At 39.6% G+C, this 23,287-nt stretch overlaps 3 protein-coding genes across 5 annotated transcripts in view; 2 read left to right on the top strand and 1 right to left on the bottom strand.

The window, feature by feature from the left end:
- Positions 1-13,359, top strand: part of LOC106081150 (dynein regulatory complex subunit 3) — a 73,935-nt gene extending 60,576 nt beyond the window's left edge. For all 3 annotated transcript variants that reach the window (XM_013242932.2, XM_013242930.2, XM_013242931.2), the window contains exon 7: positions 13,167-13,359. In XM_013242932.2, the coding sequence (XP_013098386.2) occupies positions 13,167-13,290 (124 nt within the window). In that variant the 3' untranslated portion in view covers positions 13,291-13,359. The remainder of the gene's footprint in view (positions 1-13,166) is intronic.
- Positions 13,308-14,754, bottom strand: LOC106081151 (enoyl-CoA delta isomerase 1, mitochondrial). Its single transcript, XM_013242933.2, has 3 exons — positions 14,445-14,754; positions 14,114-14,369; positions 13,308-14,046 (listed from the first exon to the last, which is right to left on the bottom strand). The coding sequence occupies exons 2-3, from the start codon at positions 14,360-14,362 to the stop codon at positions 13,435-13,437; spliced, it is 861 nt and encodes a 286-aa protein (XP_013098387.1). The 5' UTR covers positions 14,363-14,369; positions 14,445-14,754; the 3' UTR covers positions 13,308-13,434.
- A 6,534-nt stretch (positions 14,755-21,288) lies between these two features.
- On the top strand, positions 21,289-22,262 carry LOC106081136 (translocon-associated protein subunit gamma). The gene is made up of 2 exons (XM_013242891.2): positions 21,289-21,553; positions 21,614-22,262. Exons 1-2 carry the CDS (start codon positions 21,403-21,405, stop codon positions 22,036-22,038), a joined length of 576 nt encoding a protein of 191 aa, XP_013098345.1. The 5' UTR covers positions 21,289-21,402; the 3' UTR covers positions 22,039-22,262.
- The last annotated feature ends 1,025 nt before the right edge of the window (positions 22,263-23,287 follow it).

Below are 23,287 nucleotides of genomic sequence, written 5' to 3' on the forward strand. Positions count from 1 at the left end.
CCTCCAAATACTTGGTCACAAAATTGGATATCAAATTAGTTTTCTACTATCAAGTACCTATTATTGCCATAGAAGGCAAACATGGCCTGTTTGAAGGGAGTTTGGTGGTCGGACTCTTGAATAATATCAGCATAGTGCTAAAGCACGATTTTGTTTGAACCCCATAATGTCAATCATTTTGAAGGTGGTGATCAAGATATTGTAATGTTACGGGATTTTTCCTCTAATTCAATCCGGTGAAATCCAGTCATAAGATCAAGACATGATAAGTTTTTTTCTCTACCAAGTTGGTCAAGAATTTCGCCTATTCTTGGAAGTGGAAACTTGCCAGCTAAAAATTTCTTATTTACCTGACTATAGTCTACTACCTATCGCCATCTTTTTTCTCGGAAGAGTTTGGTAAAGGTTTTCTTGGGTACAAAAAGAAGTGGACTTATATACTGAGAAATAGATGGTTACACTATCTTATCCCTGATTAACATCGACACTTGTTTATATATTTCTTGCTTATTTGACTCAGGTATTCTGTAATTCTTGATATATGTTGGGGTTTCATCACTCAGTCTAAGTTTTTGTTAGTAGAAGTTATTTGTAGAGATAGGTTCACTTTCAATACCGAAAATATCGCTAAATCCAGAGCAGGGACTTGCGAGTCCTTTTTCAAAAAGATAAAGAAATTTCAATTTCGCCAATAGCTATTTTGTCCTTTCATCTTCATGATGGCCTATTGTCACGATATCAAAGCTTACTAAAGATTCAAATTTGATGTCTTGGATATCTATCGTGGCATCATCATTAGGGGTATTTATTATTCTAATGAAAGCCACCTCGCTTTCTAGTATTGTACCGGCTATGAATATGCCCGGTTGAATCTATTGATTCAATATATAATACTGATTTTTTACTAGTCACTTAACGTGTTTGTCTTACTACTTCGGATCTTGCAGGGAGTAAGAGAGTATTTTCTTTAATCATATGTATCAATGGGATTTGCATACAACTATGAAAATAACGGGGCCTTGTGGTAAAACTGTCTTTTCCAGTTTCAAAATCTAATAAACAATTATAAATATTTTCGCATTTCGCATTCCAAGTATTCCATCAAATTGTATGCGAACACTTTGCGGAACGATATGAAAATTATGAGATACAATACAATTGTTTATATTAGGATTTACCTGTAGAAATTCTAAAGATTTTATGATTCTATACAATTACCAAAACTAAGATTAAAACAAGTAAAAGCGTGCTAAGTTAAGCAGGGCCGAATCTTGGGAACCCACCACCAGGTATTCTGCTAAAATGTTATACGAAATAAATTTAGTTGAAGGGCATAATTTTATTCTACATGCCAAATTTCTGTCAAACCAGCAAAAGTTAAAGCTTCTAGGAACTGAACAAGAATGATCGAGAGACCGATTTACATAGGAGATATATCAGGTTATAGACCGGTTTGGTCCGTATTTTGCATAGTTTTGGAAGTCGTGAGAGAACACCGCATGCAAAAGGATGAAGTTTTGCGTCTTGTAATGATTCAAGAAGTCAAATCTGGAGATCGGTTTATATGGGAGCTATATCAGGTTAAAGACCGATTCGGAAGTCATAACAGAACACAAAATGCAGAATTGCAGCCAAATCGAACAAAAATTGCGGCTTGTGTGGACTCAAGAAGTAAAATCGGGAGATCGATTTATATGGAAGCTATATGAGGTTATACACTGATTCGGACCGTACTTGAAACAGTTGTTGAAAGTCATAACAGAATTCTACGTGCAACATTTCAGCCAAATTGGACCAAAATTGAGGCTTCCACGGGCTCAAGAAGTCAAATCGGGTGATCGGTTTATATGAGAGCTATATCTAAATCTGAACCGATATGGCCCATTTGCAATAACCAACGATCCGAAATCCCGATAGCGTTGACAGACGGACGGACGGACATGACTATTTCGACTCAGAACGTAGAGGCGATCAAGAATATATATACTTTATGGGGTCTTAGACGAATATTTCGAGGTGTTGCAAACGGAATGAATAGATTAGTATACTCTCAGCCTATGGTGGTGGGTATAATGATAAATCTTATTTATTCCTAGTCGCTCAAGGAAGTCTGTCCGTTTCCCGAATGTATTACATGCACATTTCGGTTATTATTTCCCTGGCTTTTATACCGTTATAGCGATTGCCATATCGATCATTAAACTGCGATCATTAATTCTGTGGACTTCTATTGTTATAGTATATTGTCCCCGATTTTCTCCTCTGTTATTGCCACGGTACTAAGATTTTCCTTTCTGGCTATAGTATTATACCGCATTGCTATTTGTAGTTACATCGGTGCAACTATTGACGAATTTGCCAATGGCATCATTTATTATACTGAATGTGCCTGCCTCCACTATTACCTCGCTTTGTTATTGGAGCAATTTTCCTCATCATGGCCTTAACAGCATGTTGTGTACTATATTTTGTTGCCAAATCGTTTGTCAAACCATCTGAGTTATAGGCTAGTCCGACTAATTTCGTCAATTCTTCTATCTCTTTGGTGTAATCCTTAGCGGTCTTGGCACCTTGTTTCTGGTTCATCAGTCTGGCAGAAACAACTTCCACTGATTCACCTTTAACAGAGGCTTTTCGCGTAGCTATTATGGAATCCAATGTAGTTTCAGTGCCTATCAAGTTTTACTGCCTCATGAGTATCCTGTATAGATTTAACCAGCTCTAAAGCGTGGTGTTTTGGCGTTACTGACCACAGTCAACATGAATGGAAGACGCTTTGTTTACCAAAGCGTACAATGAACCATAAATGTGTTGGCATTTCATTCAACTGCATTTTGATGATTCATAGCATCCGTACACTACACTCGTTCAGATCCACACTAATTAATTTTTTATTTTTAATTCCTTTTTTTGGGTAGGATGGGGAAGGGCGATTGCCCTCTGACACGTCCTCACATTTGAATACAATATATTCTCGGTCGACCTAAGACAATTTATTTGCATCCTTTAAAAGAGAGGACGTGACCCAGATACTTGAATTCTTATATCTACATTAAATTCGAACTCTACTGTCATAGACCTTTCTTTTTATTCCCATATTATCCCAGTCGAACTATACGTCTTATTAAAGCGTATTTGGTGGGTTGTCCGGTCCCAGTCTCTGCCCCAAATGTGGTCAACCCTCGAATACCTTTCGTTTTATACCCATTTTGAGACGTCGGACATTCATGCCCGTATTGGGGGTTTTTGGTAGACATCTTGTACCAAATTCATGTACTCATGTATAAATGTGTACTCAATTTCCAAACACCTTTCATTTGACACCCATATTGTCCCAATCGGTAAATATGTCCTGTTGAAGGGTTTTTAGGGGGTGGAGGGGCCTTTTTAATACTTTTAAATACCTTTAATTTGGTATCCATATTGTCCCAATCAGTAAATAAGTCCTGCTGGAGTGTTTTGGTGGTGGGGAGGCCCCTCAGACACCAAGGAAAACATTTTTATGTCAGATCCGTACTCTATTTTTAAATACCGTTTATTTGATACCCTTTATGCCCAAAGCGGTAAAAGTGTCGTCTTGGATGATGTTTTTGGGGGTTCTCTGAACCTGTTGTATTATCCTAACGTTGCACTTTCTCTCCATCGCAGGCCACCAAACTACTGAGTAACTACGTATTGGTCTTATGACGCTCCTGTAAAACCAGTGGACTATCCTTGGTCCAGTCAGTCTAGATGGGGCGCCAAATAGTCGGCCCCACTCTGTTGTAACGCCCGAAATATTCCATCAGGTCCTAAGATGGTGCAGATATTAATCTGCCCCATGCCACTATAGACATACACTTAAGGCAGTAATCGGCTTGTTGTGCGCTCTAAAAACTAAAAAAGTAACCTCGAAAACGAAAATTTTAAATTAAGAATTTCGTGCTACCTACAAAATCCTTAATTGTTTTCCATACCATCGTGTCTGGTATACTATCCCCACCTAAGTACCGGTGCCTGTTAGCCGCGAAAGCCGGGCAATAACATAGGAAATGCTCCAACGTCTCATAATTTTGCATAAGTGAGCTCGTAGTCCTATGTGTCCCGTTATGGCACCAAAAGCTATACTCACCTCCTAATAGCCCAGAACTCCGTCTTCAGGACCGTATGATGGTCAGGCAGTCTAAATCAAATCTCAGTTCCTGGGTTCTCAATGTAGACCCCCAGGTCCACTCTGTCCTCTAGCTTTATCCATCCGTATAACATGATCTTCCAGATGGCAATACTAGGGTTCCATCCAAGACTGTGCCGCTGGCAACAGTGCCTCGCACTCGACATCAAGTGTCATCTTATGTATCCGATCGGAAACCTCTTCCTTTCCTTCCAGGTTTCTTATCGTCGCCTCGATTATACCCGTATATACATATATGGTATGAGCTGCTACCATCCACAATTCATTCTTCCATCACCTTAAGTCTCATAGCCACAGTGGCTGCATGACACTTAATCTGTATGTCAATGGGTCGGATATCAAGAATTGTCTCCAGTGCCCTAGTGGACGTGGTCCTCATCGCTCCGCCTATGCCAAGACAACATGTTCTCTGAATCTGTTGTATGGTCCTTATGTTGCACTTTTTCTCCATAGCAGTTCAGCAAACTACTGAGGCGTAAGAAGGTATTGGCCAAATCACGCCCCTGTAGAGCCAGCGGATTTCCACAGATGGTACGGTTGTTCTACAATTTTGCTCATAAATGCACATTCTTTTTAGGCAAACAATTGAATGCTGAAAATTATAAAAGTCATTGTGTTATATATCAGTCCATTCGGATAAGAATTGCGCCTTGTGAGTAGTAGTAGCAAAGTAGTAAAGTACTAGTAGCAAAGTCGAAAGATCGGTTTATATATTGATATCAAGCTATAGATCGATTCAGACCATATTGGACACGAACGTTGAAGGTCATGGGGAAGCCGTTGTACAAAATTTCAGCCAAATCGGATGAGAATTGCGCCTTCTAGAGGTTCAAGAATCAAGATTCCAGATCCGTTTAAACGGCAGTTATATCAGGTTATGCAACGATTTGCACCATACTTAATACAGTTGTTAGAAATCATAACAAAACACCTCATGCTAAATTTCAGCGAAATCGGATGAGAATCTAGCGGCACAAGAAGTCAAGACCCAAGATCGGTTAATATGGCAGCTGTACCAGGTTTTCGACCGATTTGAACCATACTTAGCACAGTTTTTGGAAGAGATACCAAAACATCACGTGCAAAATTACAGCCAAATCGAATAAGAAGTGCGCCCTCTAAAAGCTGAAGAAGTCAAGATCCCAGATCGATTTATATGGCAACTATATCGGGTTATGAACCGATTTGAACCATACTTAGCAAAGTTATTGGAAATGATACCAAACACTACGTGCAAAATCAAATCGTCCTCTAGAGGCTCAGGATGTCAAGACCCAAGATCGGTTTATATGGCAGCTATATCAAAACATAGACTGATTTGGCCCATTTACAATCCCAACCGACCTTCACTTATAAAAAGTATTTATGCAAATTTTCAAGCGCCTATCTTTACTCATTCGAAAGTTAGCTTGGACGGACATGGCTAAATCGACTTAAAATTTCATGACGATTCAGAAAATTTCGAGGTGTTAGAAACTGAATAATTGCGTATTCCGTAAAAAATTCTGTATAAATTGTCCTAGATTTATAGGATTTTGTTAAATATTTTCCTAGATTTTAAGATCTTGTTTTGAAAATCACCTTCAACTTCAAGCACCAGGCCTGCTGTATGGAGTCGCAGATAACTTTAAGTAATCTTTTTTTGTATTCTGGTCTTAAATGGCAATCGCAAATATTTGAAATAATCTTTGAATAATTAAATAAAAAAAAGAAAACGAAAAAATAAATAAATATTAATAATTTAATATTGTTTCCCAAATTTAATAATGATATATACATATATTTATAAATATTGAATGGACTGAATTTTGTTAATGGATTACAAATATGGAGTAAAATAAAATTAATATGTAACCTAAGGTGATTTCATGGGGTTATGAACAGATTGGCCACTGGAAGTTTTCATAACAAGGTTGGGAGGGGTCGGGACTGACATATTTTCCCCTCACTCAATATAAGCCACTATACATTGATATGAAATATTAGATCTTATAGAACAGCACGTGATTTTTTTTTTTTTTATTTTGTAATGCCTATCCACGGTGGCCCAGCAAGATTCCACCCCACTTCGAGGAGCTAGTCCCCAAATGCAAGCACGTGCTGGTAGCTGAAGGTACTGTGTGTGATAAAAGGCAAGAATATTACCACCTTCAAGCAAGGCTATCATTACACAGTATACTTCAAAGTATTTGACCTTGTCAGATATCGAAATCGTTTTATTGGGGAAACGTGGCGCGTCAAATTGACCCACCTTCGTCTTCCTCGTGAACAGCTATATTTCTGTCTTGTCTGGATTAACATTGAGAGCTCTGGGTCCAACCCAGTCATATGCCATATGCAAGACCCTTTCGGCTCTTCTGCATACCTGCTTCAGATCCTTACCTCCAAGAAGTGTTATAACATTTTCTGCATAGCAGACGGGTTCACATCCCTCCTCAGTCAGCATCCGTAATAAGTTATTTATGGTGGTCACCCAAAGGAGTGGCAATAAAATGGCAAGGCAGTCTCCACCAATCTTCCCTTGACATAGACATTCTGTTTGTATTTAAGCAGTTCGCTGGATGTTGTCCTACTCTTTATCATGGTATCCACAATGCGTTCCATGGTTTTGAGTAGAAAGGACGTAAGGCTTATAGGCCTGTAGGCCTTCAGTGTCGCATAACTTGCCTTGCCGGACTTGGATATAAACACCACCCTTGCCTCCTGCCAGGCTTTCGGAGTATATACAAGTCCTAGGCACGCTTTAAAAATAGTTGCCAAACTAAAACTGCCCTAAACCCTGCGAGCGAATTCATAGACCAAAAAAGATAATATGGGATTCAAATAAAGGAATTTATACTGTTGCGATACACATATACTATTTTCAGAGCCTGGTATTTCACTATGAGCTCTTTAATTACCGAAAATAATTTTGTTCCACATTAAGTAAAACAAGGCGCAGCGGGGCGGGCCCGGTTCAGCTAGTTTGACATAAAAATCTTATTTGCATTATTTTTTCAGATATTCTCCATCAAAATACTGAAGGTATATCGCCAGATTTTTACGAAAAAATTTTGAGCGCGTATCTTACGATCTAATTAAGATAACAGTTACATAAAGTAACGGTTGAGTGGAACGGACGAAGATCATTGCACTGCTAAAACGTTGAAAAAGAGCTCCCCGCTTTCAAGTACTCTGGGAAGGCCAAGCCAAAAACAACACTTTCCATTTTTCTTCATATTTTTTTCTACTAACGCCACTATGTATTTGTCTATGATAGAAACTAGACATATATTTGTCTCGTTCGCACTTCTTCGCATTACATATGTATGAAAGAGGACACAACTAAACGCAGAAATGGATACTCACAATTTGTATTATTTAATAACAAATTAATTCGTACAATTAAAAATATGTTTAACGTATGTCTTCTTAGCCAATCACTTGCCGTGATTGAAATCCGATTTTTTTGGTATCACGGCAAGTGATTGGCTAAGAAGACATACGTTAAACATATTTTTAATTGTACGAATTAATTTGCTATTAAATAATACAAATTGTGAGTATCCATTTCTGCGTTTTGTTGTGTCCTCTTTACAATAAACACTTTGTTTACAAAATTTTGTATAAGTCAATACCATGTTGAATCGGTCAAATTTAAGTATATATTTTTTATGTGCAGACAGTGTCCTGTGAAGGAAGGGCGCACGGCCCCTAAGTCTTCATGGAGAACTGTGACTTCCAAAAGGATGCCACAGCCATCTCGGAAAGGGAGGATAATCGCTGTTGTATGAAGTTATCGATATCAGCAGTCCGGTAGGATTTCACCAGGTCATCGGTCTCAAGTGGAGCAGAATGTAGTGAACATCCTCCAGCTTACAAAGGCGACGGTCTTCATCAAGAGATGGGGTAGCAAATTTACGACGGAAGTCTTAATTTCGCGGCGAAATGGGAAGTCTTCCACATGAAGCAGGAAAGAAACTCTCTTCAATGATCAAGTCTCTGTGAAAAGTTTGGCTTAGACTAAAGGCGTGACATTGGTCCCGTAGACCAAAGCTCTCATGATTGGCAAGACTAGAAAATGCAAAGATTCTCAAAGGCGAGACAGCTACACACGCTCTGATGGAAAAAATCAGCAAGGACAAGATTAATTCAGGAGCCATGGACCCGGAACAAAGTTTCTGGGCTGACTATGCTAACACTGGTACTCGGCCGAGAACCTGCGTTATTTGTCATAAAATTTTAAATTATATATTTTCCTCAGAGTCGTCAACGTCGAATGTAACAGTGATGAGACAGGGAGACGTTGGAGTATACCAGGCATACCACTTCGGAGCTGCAACGGCTGGTGAGGAAGGCAAAACAGACATGAAATAAGGTACTAATAGAGTGCGATACGAACTTTCATCACATTTCGTGGGTTAGTACTAACATTAATAAGCGGGGCCAAGCCCTGGCAGAACTCATGAATACATGCTGAATATTGTGATTGTTAATCGGCCGCTTGTGGCTAATAATTGCATAATAAACAAATAAATAATAACACTTAGTACCGCTAATACCGCTACCTTTGTAAATAGTATTTGGGAGGAGACTTAGATGTTCGGAAAATCTGATCGATGAGTTTCATGAAGCACTCCTTCTATGGCCATAGCTATATTAGGTTAAGAATAGCACGTCCAGCACCAAAGACTTGAGCAATATAATTTAGTTTGTATAGAACACATTGACGATAATGTCAGTCAAGATTTGGGACAGAAGTCCACAGACTTTCCAAAGAGCACGTCGTTAAAAAGCGGAAATTTATTGATATGTGTATTACAGGCGGCTCAAGGAATACAATAAGATTATTAGAGCGTCAAAACCTGCCTTCTGAAATCTTGTTTGCGAACAGGTCAATAGCGTTTATGACGCCACCAAGATGAAAATGTTTCTCTCAAAAACCCATGACTAAACTGAATCGTTAGTAGACGACAAGTGAGTGAGATTAGAGGCTTCTGATGAAAACGCATTTTCCGCAGGAAACGACGGGACTCACGGAGACACCAAAATTCTTGGAATAATGAGGTTGATTGAAGGCTTATCAGTACAACGAGCTTCAATGAAGAAATTTGTACATTCAATTAAAAAATTTGCTGAAATTGGTCCAATAAAGAGTTTTTGTGTTATTAATTAACAATTTTGCAATTTGGATTTATGACAAGCTCAAAATCTACCAAATATATATCTAGACCAATCACGACAATATGGGACTCAAATGAAAGGTATTTAAGAGTAGAAAACGTTTGGGGGACCACCCCAACCCCCAAAACACCCCTAAATCGTACATATTTACCGACCTAGGCAATATGGGACTCAAATGAGAGGTATTTGCGAGTAGAATACTAATTTGGTATCCAAATGTGGGACCAAGTTTCTGGGGGTGCACCCCTTTCGCAAAACACCCCCCAAATAGGACTTATTTACTGATGATGGCAATATGGGGCTCAAATAAAAGGTATTTAAGTGTAGAATACGAATCTGATATCCAAATGTGGGACCAAGAGTATAGGGGGCCGCCCTTTCAAAAACAACTCCCCAAAGAGGACAATACAATAGCAACAATATCAATATTCGGGAAAAAAATGTGTATGGGGCACCCCACCCCCATAACACCACCAATATAGGACGTATTTGCTGACCATTCCAATATGGGGCTGTAATAAGAAGTATTTTATAGTAGAACACGAATCTGATATATATTTTCAGGGCCAAGTCATTGTTAACGGCCGCCCCATCCCCCAAAAAACCCCCGAAACCGGTCATGTTTGCCGACTATGGAAAAATTGGGGCTCAAATGAAAGGTAGTTGGGAGTAGACCACGAATCTGATAGCAACATTCGGGACCAACTCCCTAGAGGACGTACCATCCCCATAACTACGACCAAATAGGACGTATTTGCTCACCATGACAATTTTGGGTCTAAATGAGAGTGGAAATATTTGCAGACTTTTGCAAAAAGGGATCTAAATGAAAGGTATTTGCGATTAGAAAACGAATTTGATATCCAATTTTGAGACCAATGGCAATATGGCGTTCAAATGAATGATATTTGAGACTATAGTACGATAGTGATATATTTTCAGGGCTAATCTTTGGGAGACATTTAGGCATATATACCAACCACATCAATGTGAGGCTTAAATTAAAGGTATTGGGGGTCTACCCTTCCCAAAAACACCCGCCAACTACAATTATTTACTGACCATCGCAATATGGACCTCGAATAAAGATATTTGGGAGTAGAATATAGATCTGATATCCAAATGTGGGACCATGTATTTAGGGCACCTCCCCTTTCCCAAAACACCCCCCCAAAGAGTACAAATTTTGGTGCCAAATGTTTGAGGACGCTTCATCTCATAAACTCCCCTTAAACCAATGGCAATAGGGGGTTTAAATAAATGGTATTTGAGAGAAAAGCACGATGCTGATATTTTTTTCAGGGCCAAGAGTCTAAGGCACCACCTCACCCCGAAAACACCCCTAAATCGGACATGATGTTTTTGCGATATACATATATTTTTTTCGTAGCATGGTATTTCACTAAAAGCTTCTTAATTCTCGAAAATAAATATTCAAAGGAAAATTTTGTTCCACATAAAGTAAAAGAAGGCGCAGCTGAGCGGGCCCGAGTCAGCTAGTAGCATATAAAACATGAAATACATTACTTAAAAAATATATATACTTTTTCTTAATAATCGCAGAATTTGGAAAAAGAGGAGTAATTGTCGTTTCCATTATGAGCCTCTCCTCATTGTCGGGGATATGGTTTGTAAAGAGTATTGTAAAAAAATTAATTTATGTTCATATTTAAAATGAAGCGTAATAAATACCAACCTTAGCATTTTGCGAACATTACCATGAAATCTTGATCCACATATGGTATCTTCTGTCTTCAGGGCCGTTTTCCAACTCTAAATTGATAATAAACTATTAAAATAAGATAATGCTTGCATTCTACAATATCCTACATACAACCGGCTGCCATGGGATTGACTTTGTGTTTGTACATGATAGAACCCAACATATGATAGGATCGAGACATATACTTGACTCATTCTTACTTCTTTTCGCATTACATATGTGTGAAAGGGCACACAATATGATCTTGATCAATGTACAATTAATACTATTAAATGACAATTTAATTCGTACAATTAAAAATATGTTCACCGTATTCCATTGTTTAGCAATAATCACTTGCCGCTAAACAAAAGAAAATCGAATTTCTATGTCAAAAATTATTAAAGCAATTAACACCATACACCTATTTAATAGGTTAAATGTAGGTCAATGCATACACACATTGACATTGGGATCATTTAACAATGTGCGAACCGACACGCTGATCCAATCGTTAGACCAGTAACGGGTGAACAAGGTCCCTAGAGACTGGATAAAACGTATGCTAAAGAACAGGTGGATAAATGGTGGGTCACATGACATAAATATAAGGGAGAAAGAGGCACAGGGCACGCCGCAGAGGTCCATTCTATCGCCACCCCTATGGGTGACCACCATAAATAACCCATATTGGATGTTGACTGAGGAGGTATTTGAAGCTATACTAAGAATCCAAATCAGCTAAGAAAAAGGGCTAAAAGGGCTTGGAGATGGCATACGACTAAGCTAAACCTAGGGGTCCCAATGATAACCCACAGAAGACTTAAATCTGCATGATCACGAGGAAGACGAAGGTGGGCCACGTTTACTCAATGGAACGACATCGATATCCGACAAGGCCAAACACTTAGGAGTGATCTTGTATAGGAAACTGAATTGAAAGTGTCACATTTAGGAGCGTACAGGAAAGGACCAAAGATATTGAGCGTTATGTAGACAGACCGTAGGCTCGAAATGGGGTCTGAATCCGAGGATAGTCCACTGGCTCTACAGAAGCATCATATGACCAATACTTAAATACGCCTCAATAGTTTGGAGGACTGCGATGGAGAAAACGTGCAACCTAAGGATAATACAACAGATTCGGAGAACAAGAAGGCCGGGCGGAATAAGGGGGAATGAAAATGCAGACGAATTGGCGGTGAAGGCCAGAGGATTGCCGTCAATAAACTTGGTTAACCCGAAGACTTTCGGGTCGACGCAGTCCGAGTTAAGGACGTGGACTACGAAAGCGCATGTAGCACTGTGGAATAGCGAAACGGTTGGTAGGACAAAGAAAAACCTATGGGGAGATCCAGATCGTGAGAAGACCAGGCTATTACTGAAAGGAAGCAAGAAGGAGGTCAGTATAGCTATTGGTATCATAACAGGACGCATAGGACTACGAGCTCACTTATGCAAAATCGGTACGGCAAGTGATGGCATGTGTAGATAATTGGAGCATTTCCTATGTCATTGCCCGGCGTTCGCGGCTATCAGACATTGGTACTTAGGTGGGGACACAATACCAGACATGAACCAACTTAGGGGCGTGGTATAAAAAACAATAAGCGATTTTGTAAGTAGCACGGAACTCCTGGCTTAGATTTTCTTTTTCGAATTGACTTTTTAGTATTTGGAGCGCACAACAAGCCGATTAATGGCTTAGGTATATGACCATAGTGGCATGGGGCAGATTAATATCCGCATCCTCTTTTCAACCTAACCTAACCTAAGATCAAAAATCTCAAACCTCAAAAAACATTGAGTTCAGATGGCAAAGCTCTTTCTCGGTGGCAGAAGGAGCCATCGGCGAAGGACACTTTCTTTAACCCTATTTCCACACACCTACCGCGATCACACAAATAATGTTGATTTAAATTTCTGAAAGATAATGCCGTTGAACCTTGAAAGTCAAAAAAATGGCGAATGAAGCAGTTAACCATGCAACTGATGATTTAAAGATGATTTTTTTTAATTTTGCGAAACTATTCCAATAGCGAAACCCACTCATTATCAATCTACAGTTGTATACCGATAATGTCACGTTGAAAACACTATAATGTACCAACAATTTCTTTATTTTTACAGGAACGAATTGGAAAGAAATCGTACCAAAGTTTTGGAAATCAACGCCTTTTTGGATCTAATTACTGAAAGTTGGCATAATCTGCAGCAGGAGGTTCATGACAAACTATTGAATATTGACAATTAAATAAATTTTCGAAAAACTACAATAAATGCTGAAGTTTTGTATATTTTTAACATTTGTATCCCTTTGAAATGAATGCTGTAAAAATTTAACAAAGTACCAAGATAGAATAATTAGAACTTAAATATTTATCCAGTCCTCGAAATCTCACTTGCTTTTGGCCTTGAGAACTTCCAAATAAGCACCTAAACCTTTTTGAACACTTGGTTGATTGACGAAAAATACAAAGGCCTCCAAATCCTGCTGCCTTTCATCTTCCAGCTGCTGCAGATCTTTGGATCTGTATTGCTGCTTTGTCATTGCACGTGCGAATGAATTGGTTTTGGCAAATGAAGCAAAGAATTTTTCACACTTTGCTAATGCTTCTTCTTTAGTAGGAGCCAGCTCATCGACTAGACCTGAATGGAGAGCTTCGTCGCTGCTAAACATTTTACCCTGAGTTAAAGCCATTTCTGCAACGCGTCTGGGAAGGACATTGCAAAAAGTGGACATGAACCACTTAGGCGCTACTATTCCCAGTTTTGTCTCGTTTAGGCCGATGGTAAAATTTGGCAACATGACACGATATTCACAACTTGTAGCAAGAAGACATCCCCCAGCCGGAGAATGACCATTTATTGCAGCTGCAGTGGGAACGCTTGAACCATATAACGCCAACCATGTATCCTGCAGACTAGTCCAAAACTGCTTTAGTCGGTCTTGGTTCGGTTTATACATTTCCATAATGTCCAGACCGGCAGAAAAAACCGCATTAGAAGCCTTAAAAAACGAAATTCATTAAACAGCTCAATTGAATTTAGCCCTATGCATCAAGTCCTATTCTCACCGATGTCAATATAAGGCCACGACACTTATTGCTCTCGATTTCATCGATTGACTTGTGTATATCAGAAAGCAAGTCCAAGTTCAAACCATTTACAGGTGGGCGGTTCATAGTTAAAATTGCAATTCCACTCTTATCATTCACATCTACGGTCGTAAATTTGGAGGCTGACATTGAGCGAGTAGTCACGGCAGTCACTCTACGCAATACTCCGGACGTTCTTCCAAAGGTTTGTGTTGTCGCCGACAGCATTTTGTTCCTGTACAAACAGGCATTAAGTTTAACTAAGTGTAGCTCCATAAACTCAACCTTTATCACATTGATACATACATACCTTTATATCTAAAACAAACGTAACTCTAAATGACAATTATACAATAAAATATTTTTCTCAGTCAAGAGAAAATAAGATTTAAATAAAAACAAGTCCTCAACCTGACTAAATAGCCCGGCAACAAAATACAAAAAAAATAATTCACATATACGCCCAATACAAATGCTTTTCCAAATATTAAACTGAAACTGGTATATTACATTAATTAAATAATATTTAATAAAGAGTATTCGTATGACAACGATCGATCGTGTCGAAAACAGATGCTGGTTTATATTATGTTCATGTACCGTGGACTTTACACCAGCGCCCTGCGTGAATTTAACGACTTCGATAACTTTCGATAAGAAAATTTCGAAATTCACAGGGTGACACAAAGTGACTAGAACTTAAAAGGTACGGAAATTATCAACTGTTTTTACCAGCAGTCGCAGGTAACTTCAACTTTTCGCACGAACAACCATGACATAATTACCAGGTAGTGTACCGTAAATAACTGAGTACATTTTTTCACGCGAAGTGCACTATCTGCCAACGAGTTTTGGTTGTGTGTGTATTATAGTTAAAAACCATAACACAAAAACAACGAAAAATGGCGCGAACTAGTAACATACACAAATCACTGATTTTGACAGATAGTGCACTCACTACATGTAAATGAATATATATTGCGAACAACTGTTAAAAAGTTTAAGCTGAGTACGCACTTCTAGCGAAATTTTCGTTAACATAAGAAATGCATTGACATATCCTTAAAAAAATTCGAACTTATTCCGTAGCGGTACTAAGCAAGACATTAACCCAGGTAGTGTACAGCAACAAATAGTACAACGAGTTTTGGTTGTGTGTGCATTATAGTTAAGAACCAAAACACAAACAACGAGAAGTGCCGCGAACTAGGACCATACTCAAAATCAGATGCACTAATTTTGTTGCACAACTTAGTAGCCGTTGAGTGGAGCGGACGTGTTTTTATTTTGCTTATTAAAAAAAGAAAATCCGCAGCTCGGAATTGGTACTACCAATTACGAAAAATTTTAAAGCCTTTTTGGAGTAGGCTAAAAATGGACTACAAAGACCCAACAGTTGCGGTGGTGGCGCCAGACCGCAGCATGTTGTTCTCCCCTCCTATAGGTGTGGCACCTGTAGTCGAGAGTAATGCTTCAAGCGCACAACTAGTCGTCAGACTAAAATATGAGGAAGAAACTTATAAACAAGTTCGTCACAAGCCTTTAAGCAAAGGTGGTGTTTCCGACTCGGATTGAGGCAGCGACGGTGTCAATGGAACAGTAATCGCAGCCGAATCGAGAGATGAGGACAGCGGGATGATGGCAGAAGTGAGCGATGGCTTTGCAAAGCTCACACGCAGATCGAGAAAGCGATCCGGAAAACGACGAAGGAGAAGGGGAGTATGTACCGACAGCGCAATCGGGCGAAAGTACAGGATTCTGAAAGGGATAGAACTGACATTCCAAGCACTTCTACGGGAGCTGGAAAGAGAATCAGATCTCCCGAAGAGCATAACACTGCTAAAATCATGAAGAAGAAAAAGAGCTCCCTCCTTTCATTTACTCTAGGAAAATCAAGCCAGCCTTTCCGCCATGGAGACTCCAGGCAGTGTCCTGCGGAGGGAGACAAAGTCGGAAAAGGAACGAAGGAAACGCGCACGGCCCCTGAGTCTTCATGGAGGACTGTGACTTCCAAAAGGAGGCCACAGCCATCACGGAAGGGGAAGATGGTCGCTGAGAATGGTAAGGAGCAGCTATCTTAGTGGCAAGGAGGAACAACAGAGATGAGCTAACTTATAAAGTCATCAATATATGCAGAGCATGAGGTAGGATTCCACCAGATCATCAGTCACAAGGGGAAAATTTGGTTAACGAGCGGATTTTCGAACATCAGAGAGCGTGGACTCCTTGGGAGGGCGCCAAGCTCGACCTGGTGAGAAAGATGGACATCCCCCAGCTCACAAAGGCGACGGTCTTCATCAAGGGATGGGGCAGTAAATTTGTGACGGAACGCATGTTGGGATTCGCAGAGAAGTGGGAGGTCTTCCACAGAAAGGAGAAGGAGGAAGGAACTCTCCTTGTGGTTGGCGTTGATCAAGTCTCCGGGACGAGATTGGCTAAGAATAAAGGCATGGCGCACTACGGGAGCAAGGCTGCCCTTTGCAAGATTGGGAAGACTAGGATTGGCAAAATTCTTCATATCTAGACATCAGGCCGTGTAGTGGTTTCTGACTCAATACCGCCCACCAACATTGGGCTGACGACAAGACAATCACCGCCTCTCTCAATATTGGAAAGACTAGGATATGTAAAGATCTTAATACTATATTTAGTATATTTTCAAACAGAAAGCCAATGCAGTCTATAGAACAGGGAGCAGACGATGAGATCACCTACTCCCATAATGCCCTTTTATTGGAGGACCAAAGATTGAGGTAATCCAGATAACCTCCACCGAATAGAGATTGCTACACACGCTCTGATGGAGAAAGCAGCAAGAGCAAGATTCACATTGCTTTAATTCAGGAGCAGTGGACGACCCGGAACAAAGTTTCTTGACTGAACCATATCAACTACCAATTATTCTATGTTAACACTGGTACTCGGCCGAGGGCCTGTGTTATTTATCATAAAAATTTTAATTATATATTTTCTCCAGAGTTGTCAGTGTCGGATGCAACAGTGGTGAGACAGGGAGACGGTGGAACATACCTGGCATCATTTTATCTGCCTTTCGACTTTCCGACATCGTCACCAACGTCAGGGCTTGAACGGCTGGTGAGGACAGCTAAAGTTGAAAACTAACTGGACAAAATTCGGAAGGCTACTCAAAATAAGACTTGGACAAGATAATTTAGATCGTCCAAGCATAGAGGACATTGACGACAATGTGAACAGGATTACGACTGCACTGGTGGGGTCTTTCGAAGATAGTTGTCCTCTTCGGGATAGAAAATCAGCCCAATATTGGGAAAGAGGTCCGAAGACTTTTTAACAGAGCACGTCGTAAAAAAGCGGAAGTATATTGGAATCTCAATTACACATGGCTCAAGGAGTGCAATAGAATTATCAGAGCCGCAAAATATGCCTCCTGGAAGCTTTTCTGCGAACAGGTTGATAGCATTAATGACGCCGGAAAGATGAAAAAGTTTCTCTCAAAAACCATGTCCAAACTGAAAGTTTAGTATGCGAAATGGGAGTGAGAGCAAACACAACGGAGGACATATTGAGGCTTTTGATGAAAAATTATTTTCCACAGGATACGATGGGACTCGCGGAATCATGTCGTTGATCGAAGGTTAACAATTTCGGAATTTATGGAGAAGGAATCATTGAGCAGCTTCAAATCATTTAAGTACCCTGGACCTGATGGAATATGTATATCCGCATCCTCTCTTCAACCTAAAGCCTAGTACTGACTTCATTCACAGCGAAAATGCCGAAATCCGAAGGACTCATTTCTTTGTCAGGACACAAACAAAAGTCAAACAAGAACACACAACAAAGACAACAGGATTGAAGCAGAGTTGATTTGTCCCATTTCGTGAGCATTTAATTATCACTTTTACGAAATGTGTTCGTATTTTCTTCGTCACCATATAGTACGTTTTGATAGTGGTTTGTGTGGAAAATCGAAGTCAGTACTAGTCTTAACCTAATATTTTGTTGTTGAGCAACTGCTCCTAACTGTAAAGCTGAATATGCACCTATTTTCATGTTGATTGGAGCTATTAAAACATACATTTTTCATTCGTAGTTGCAAGAAAAAAATTACCAATGCCTATTGTGTCACCCTATTACGCAAAGAAAATTTCAAGCGAAACGAACTTTTCGGTAGCGGTACCGTTAACGAAAATTTCGCTTAGGATATGTCAATGCATTTTTTATGGTAACGAAAACTTCGTCAGAGGTGCATACTGCGATTAAATGAATATATCTTGGTATATATGAATATATTGAGTTCTATGAGCAAAATAGTAGCGACATGTCGCTTCTTCAGAATAAATTTCCCTTTAATTAATACCTGCGTGAAGTTACCAAAGATAACTCGTAAGATGGCATTGCGAAACAATTAAAGGTGGTCTCATTTTTACAACAACCACAAATCATATGGTGCAATCCGCCATATTGCCATCAAGCTGATCGTCGTTTTGCCAACACACAAAGAAATTTGTGTGCGTACATGAGTAGAGAATATGCGAGAAAAAAGATAACTACAAAGAGAATGCAACCAAAAATCTGACATCTTAATACCGTTAAACCTGTCCTGCTGTTAACAGCTGTTCGCGTGAGACCACCTTTTTAAATCCGTCTTGACCACCAACGATAACTTGCACGATGGCAGTAATACAGGGTGACACAAACAAAAAAACTCAGCATGTACTGAAATTACCAACATTCGTGAAGTTACCAACGATGAATTCTAAGATGGCAGTAATACAGAGTGACATTAACACAAAAACTCAGCAAGTGCAATTCTTGAAACTGTTGTATATTTTAGTACTTTTATCGATTATTCAGCAATGAAATCGGGTTAATTTCGGATTAAAAATAAATCCTGAAAAAGGGGGATTTATTTTTGTACGGTAAATCCTGCAGAATTAAGCATTTTAATTTCAAACTCAAATTCACGCCGTTTACACTGTTCATTAAATCCGGATTTAAGGCTCTCGTCAGAGTGTTTTATAAAGAAACAGATGATCGCCCATATTCTCCATTACCGCAAACTGGTCCATATATTTTACTAAGAATCTTTCTCTAAAATACTCAAAGCACTACCTCGTCTGCTCTCTCAAGTGCGAATGCTTCAGAACCATATAACAACACGGGTAGTATCAGTGTCTTGTATAGTGCAATCTTCGTCGGTCGAGAGGTGGCCTTGTTTCTAAACTGCCTACGTAGTCCAAAGTAGCACCTGTTTGCCAGTATTTTTCTTCGCTTAATCCCAAAACTGGTGTCATTCGTTTCGGTTACGGCGGTGCCGAGGTAGACAAAGTTAAAATTGTGGTTCCCAACTTTCTCAATTTTCCTTATCTGCTCGGTTGTGCAAGGTTTTTTGGGAACTGAAACCATCAATTTCGTCTTATCTCCATTTAGAGTCAGACCCATTTTCACTGACTACTTCCGGTGACCGACCTACGATATCGATGTCGTCGGCATATGCGAGTAGCATGTGTTCTCTTGTGATAAGTGTGCCATATCAATTCACATCTGCATCTCGTATAATCTTCTCCAGCAGGATGTTAAAGAGATCACACGATAGGCTGTCTGAAACCTCGTTTGGTATTAAATGGTTCGGAGAGATTCTTTCCTATTCTTACTGAGGAACGCGTATCAGCAAGTGTCATCCTGCAGTGTCTTATAAATTTTGCAGGGATACCAAACTCAGACATGGCTTGAAATACCTTTGAACGTAAAGGAGTTTCGAAGGCGGCTTTGTAGTCAACAAAGAGATGGTAGGTGTTGATTTGTCCTTCTCGGGTCTTTTCAGGATTTTGCGCAGTGTTAATATATCTGGTCCAATCATCGAGTATGCGTTCTTCTAGCCAGATCGCGCAGACAAGCTGATGCATATGCCTAATCAGCGAGTCGCCTCCGGTCATAAATAGTTTGCTGTTCTTCAGTCGGGTCACTGCTACTTGGACCTCATTCTGACTAGGAGGTAAAAATTCTATACCATCACCATTGATTGGTTCGCTGCAATCGTCGGACACTATTAGTTGGGTAAGATGTTCTTTCTACATGCTCAGCATGCATCTGTGTCAGTTACCAGATTTCTTTCTTTGTCTCTGCAGGAGGTTGTGCCTGCACCAAAGCCATCGGTTTGATGTTTAATTCTTTGGTAGAATTTCCGGACTTCATTCTGACTCCTGTACATCTCAATTCACTTACACTCACGTCTTTCTATTTCCTTTTTCTTTCTGCGGAACAGACGTTTCTTCTCTCTTCTTTTCTCCCAATACCTCTCCATCATCTGGATCGTTGCTACTGATTGTAGGGTTGCTGTATATGCCGCATTCTTGGCTTCAGCAGCATCTCGACACTCTTGATCGTACCATGGGTTTCTTGGAGGAGGCTTCCGGTACCCAAGTACGGATTTCGCGGCATTTTCCATGGAGTGGGCAATAGTTTGCCACTACTCCATTATATCATCGGAACAAGGAGTGTTTTCATCAAGCAGTTGGGTCAGTCGAATGGAGTATGCCGTTGTTATCTATTGTGTTTGCAGCTTTTCCAGCTTCCGTGCAGTGTCAGATCGTACATTCCTCGCAATGTTCAATCGGGTGCGAACCTTTGCTGCAACAAAGTAATGATGCGAATCTATATTCACTCCACGGATCGATCGTACATCTACCACGCTGGATGAATGCCTTCCATCTATCACAACGTGATCAATTTGGTTCCTCGTGTTTTGATCGGGTGACAGCCATGTGGCTTTGTGAATATTTTTATGTTGAAATCTGGTGCTACTAACTACTATGTTTTTTTGCCGATTTCATAGTTATATAATAGATAAAAGTACCAAAATATGCGACAGTTTTCGAATCTACTTATTTCAGGAGATTTGCTGCAAATTTACCCAAATAAGTAGATTTTTTCACATTGAAAATGTATGGGAAACCTCATTACAAAACACGAGATTTCCGAAATCTCGTCGCAAATCTAGATTTGCTCCAAGTGGAAACATGGTATAAAGTAAGCGCGAAAGCAAACATAGTACCAGCCTTTATTCGGAAAGTCGATTATTCAATTTTGGACCACTAGGAGTCGACTACGAAAGAAAAGGTCGATTAATCGATTAGCCAAAAGTCGACTGACTTTTGGATCGTGAGTTTACACGTCACTCGTCGTGTTGCATTCTTCGTTTAACCACCGTTTGATACACTCGCTTTCCCTCGGATTTCCGTTTATAAATTTGATTTGTTAAAGAAATAGAAAGAAAACTCATAATGGTTTCTGATAAAAAGCAACAAAAAGTACAATCCTCTGGTTTTACAAAAGAAGAGGAGCTTTTACTACAAGATTTCAGCCGAAACGTGAGCACAAAGTCATCGGCACTTTTCTATGGTAATGCCTTCATCGTGTCTGCTGTCCCAATATGTAAGTCTGAAGTTTGACACGTCGATAGAGAAACGTTGTAACCTTAACTTATGTTTTTAGGGCTTTTCTGGCGTGTGCATAATATGGACTTGCTATCTAGTGCCATATTTTTCATCCTTATGACTGGTGCTAGCACCTACTTGATGGCCATGGCCTATAAGAACATTAAATTCCAACTTAAACACAAAATTGCCGTTCGCCGGGAAGCTGCCGTTACCCGTGAAGTAAATCGGCAAGTAGGTGATGATAAGAAAGTGACCCGTAAGGAAAAAGAGGAACGCATTTTATGGAAGAAGAACGAAGTAGCCGATTACGAAGCTACAACCTATTCTATCTTCTACAATAATGCCTTGTTCTTGGCAATCACCATTTTCATTAGCTTCTTTTTGCTAAAGAACTCTGCTCCATTGATTAACTACTTCTTTTCTATTGGTTTGGCAAGTGGTGCTTTGGCGCTTTTCTCGACCAGCACGCAAACCAACTGAGAGTAGGCGTGCAAAGACGAAATGTCTTACTTTAGTTGTATTTTTATTTAATTTCTAGAGATTATCACGATTTTGTGTTTAATCGTTTCTTTTATACTTTGTCCCTATTGCTGTTTAATTAAATATTTTTTTAAAATCTTGCCTGTGGCAAGAAATGAAGTTAACTACTGGAAAGTTTTTCTAAGTATAATACCTACGAATAAAATAAAAACATTTGTAACTTATATACTTTTTTTAACATAAAGCCATTATTATGGTTGTCTGGCCATTGGCCTTAGGAGAAACATTAGGTTAGGTTAGGTTGAAAAGAGGGTGAAGATATTAATCCGCCCCATGCCACACAAAGAGGATTTGAACAAATACTATCGCAGGCAACTTGCGGCAAAGGAGAATGCAAGGAAGGACCCGAGCTTTGCTAATCTTGAATATGCGAAAACTGAGTGTGAACTATGGAAGAAGTTTGCTGAGGCCAAGAAAAGCTATATTTTAAATAAAATTGATTAGATTAATCAAGCACCAAATACAAGAGCCGCCGAAACCCATGTTGAATGAAGAAAAAAACAAAGACTTTTTGGAGATGCTCAAGAGCCAGGTGGTAAACATTCGGCAATTATCTGGGGTGTGTAACTCGAGTGAGGACAAAAGGTTGGTTGACTCTTTTGAATATGATGGATTTAAAAATTGTTTAAGTAGTAAAAGAATGCGATATACTGGTGGCCATGAAATGCTGAGGGCGCTTTCTGATATATCGAAAAGAGCTCTTTTGGTTGCGATAAACAATGCCTCCTTTGACAATGCATTGTGTTCCAGCTGGAGGATTACAAGGTCATCCCCATTCCTAAGCCTAACTTGGATCATTCCGATATTAACAACTTCAGACCTATTTCGCTAATATCGGTTTTCTTGAAGTGCTTTAATCTTATGAGTAAGGAGAGATTGATGTCACACATTGTTCATGAAAATCTGGTTCCCTCAAGGTCATTTGCTTACATGAAGAGTAAATCCATCAACATATGCTTGAATGAACTCTTACGCAGAATTGCTATATTGAAAGCCAATAAATACAAAGTCCTTATACTGTCCCTTGATATAAGCAATGCCTACAACTGTGTCAATATTGATTTGTTGCATGATATTGTGCATAAGATGGGCTTTGAGGATGCTTATTCCGATTGTTTTCACAATTTCTTGTCTGAGAGGACCCTGAAATTGGACAATGAGGAAGTTGTCATTGAAGACGGCATTCCTC

Source organism: Stomoxys calcitrans, chromosome 3 (assembly GCF_963082655.1).
Source record: "Stomoxys calcitrans chromosome 3, idStoCalc2.1, whole genome shotgun sequence".
Lineage (NCBI taxonomy): Eukaryota > Metazoa > Arthropoda > Insecta > Diptera > Muscidae > Stomoxys > Stomoxys calcitrans.

Excerpts from the sequence above, each read along its gene's own strand:
- LOC106081151 (XM_013242933.2), bottom strand. The coding sequence starts at position 14,362 with ATGCTGTCGGCGACAACACAAACCTTTGGAAGAACGTCCGGAGTATTG. Across the intron at positions 14,047-14,113 it reads GTGGCCTTATATTGACATCG|GCTTCTAATGCGGTTTTTTC; the intron begins GTGAGAATAGGA and ends TCGTTTTTTAAG.
- LOC106081136 (XM_013242891.2), top strand. The coding sequence starts at position 21,403 with ATGGTTTCTGATAAAAAGCAACAAAAAGTACAATCCTCTGGTTTTACA. Across the intron at positions 21,554-21,613 it reads CGTGTCTGCTGTCCCAATAT|GGCTTTTCTGGCGTGTGCAT; the intron begins GTAAGTCTGAAG and ends TTATGTTTTTAG.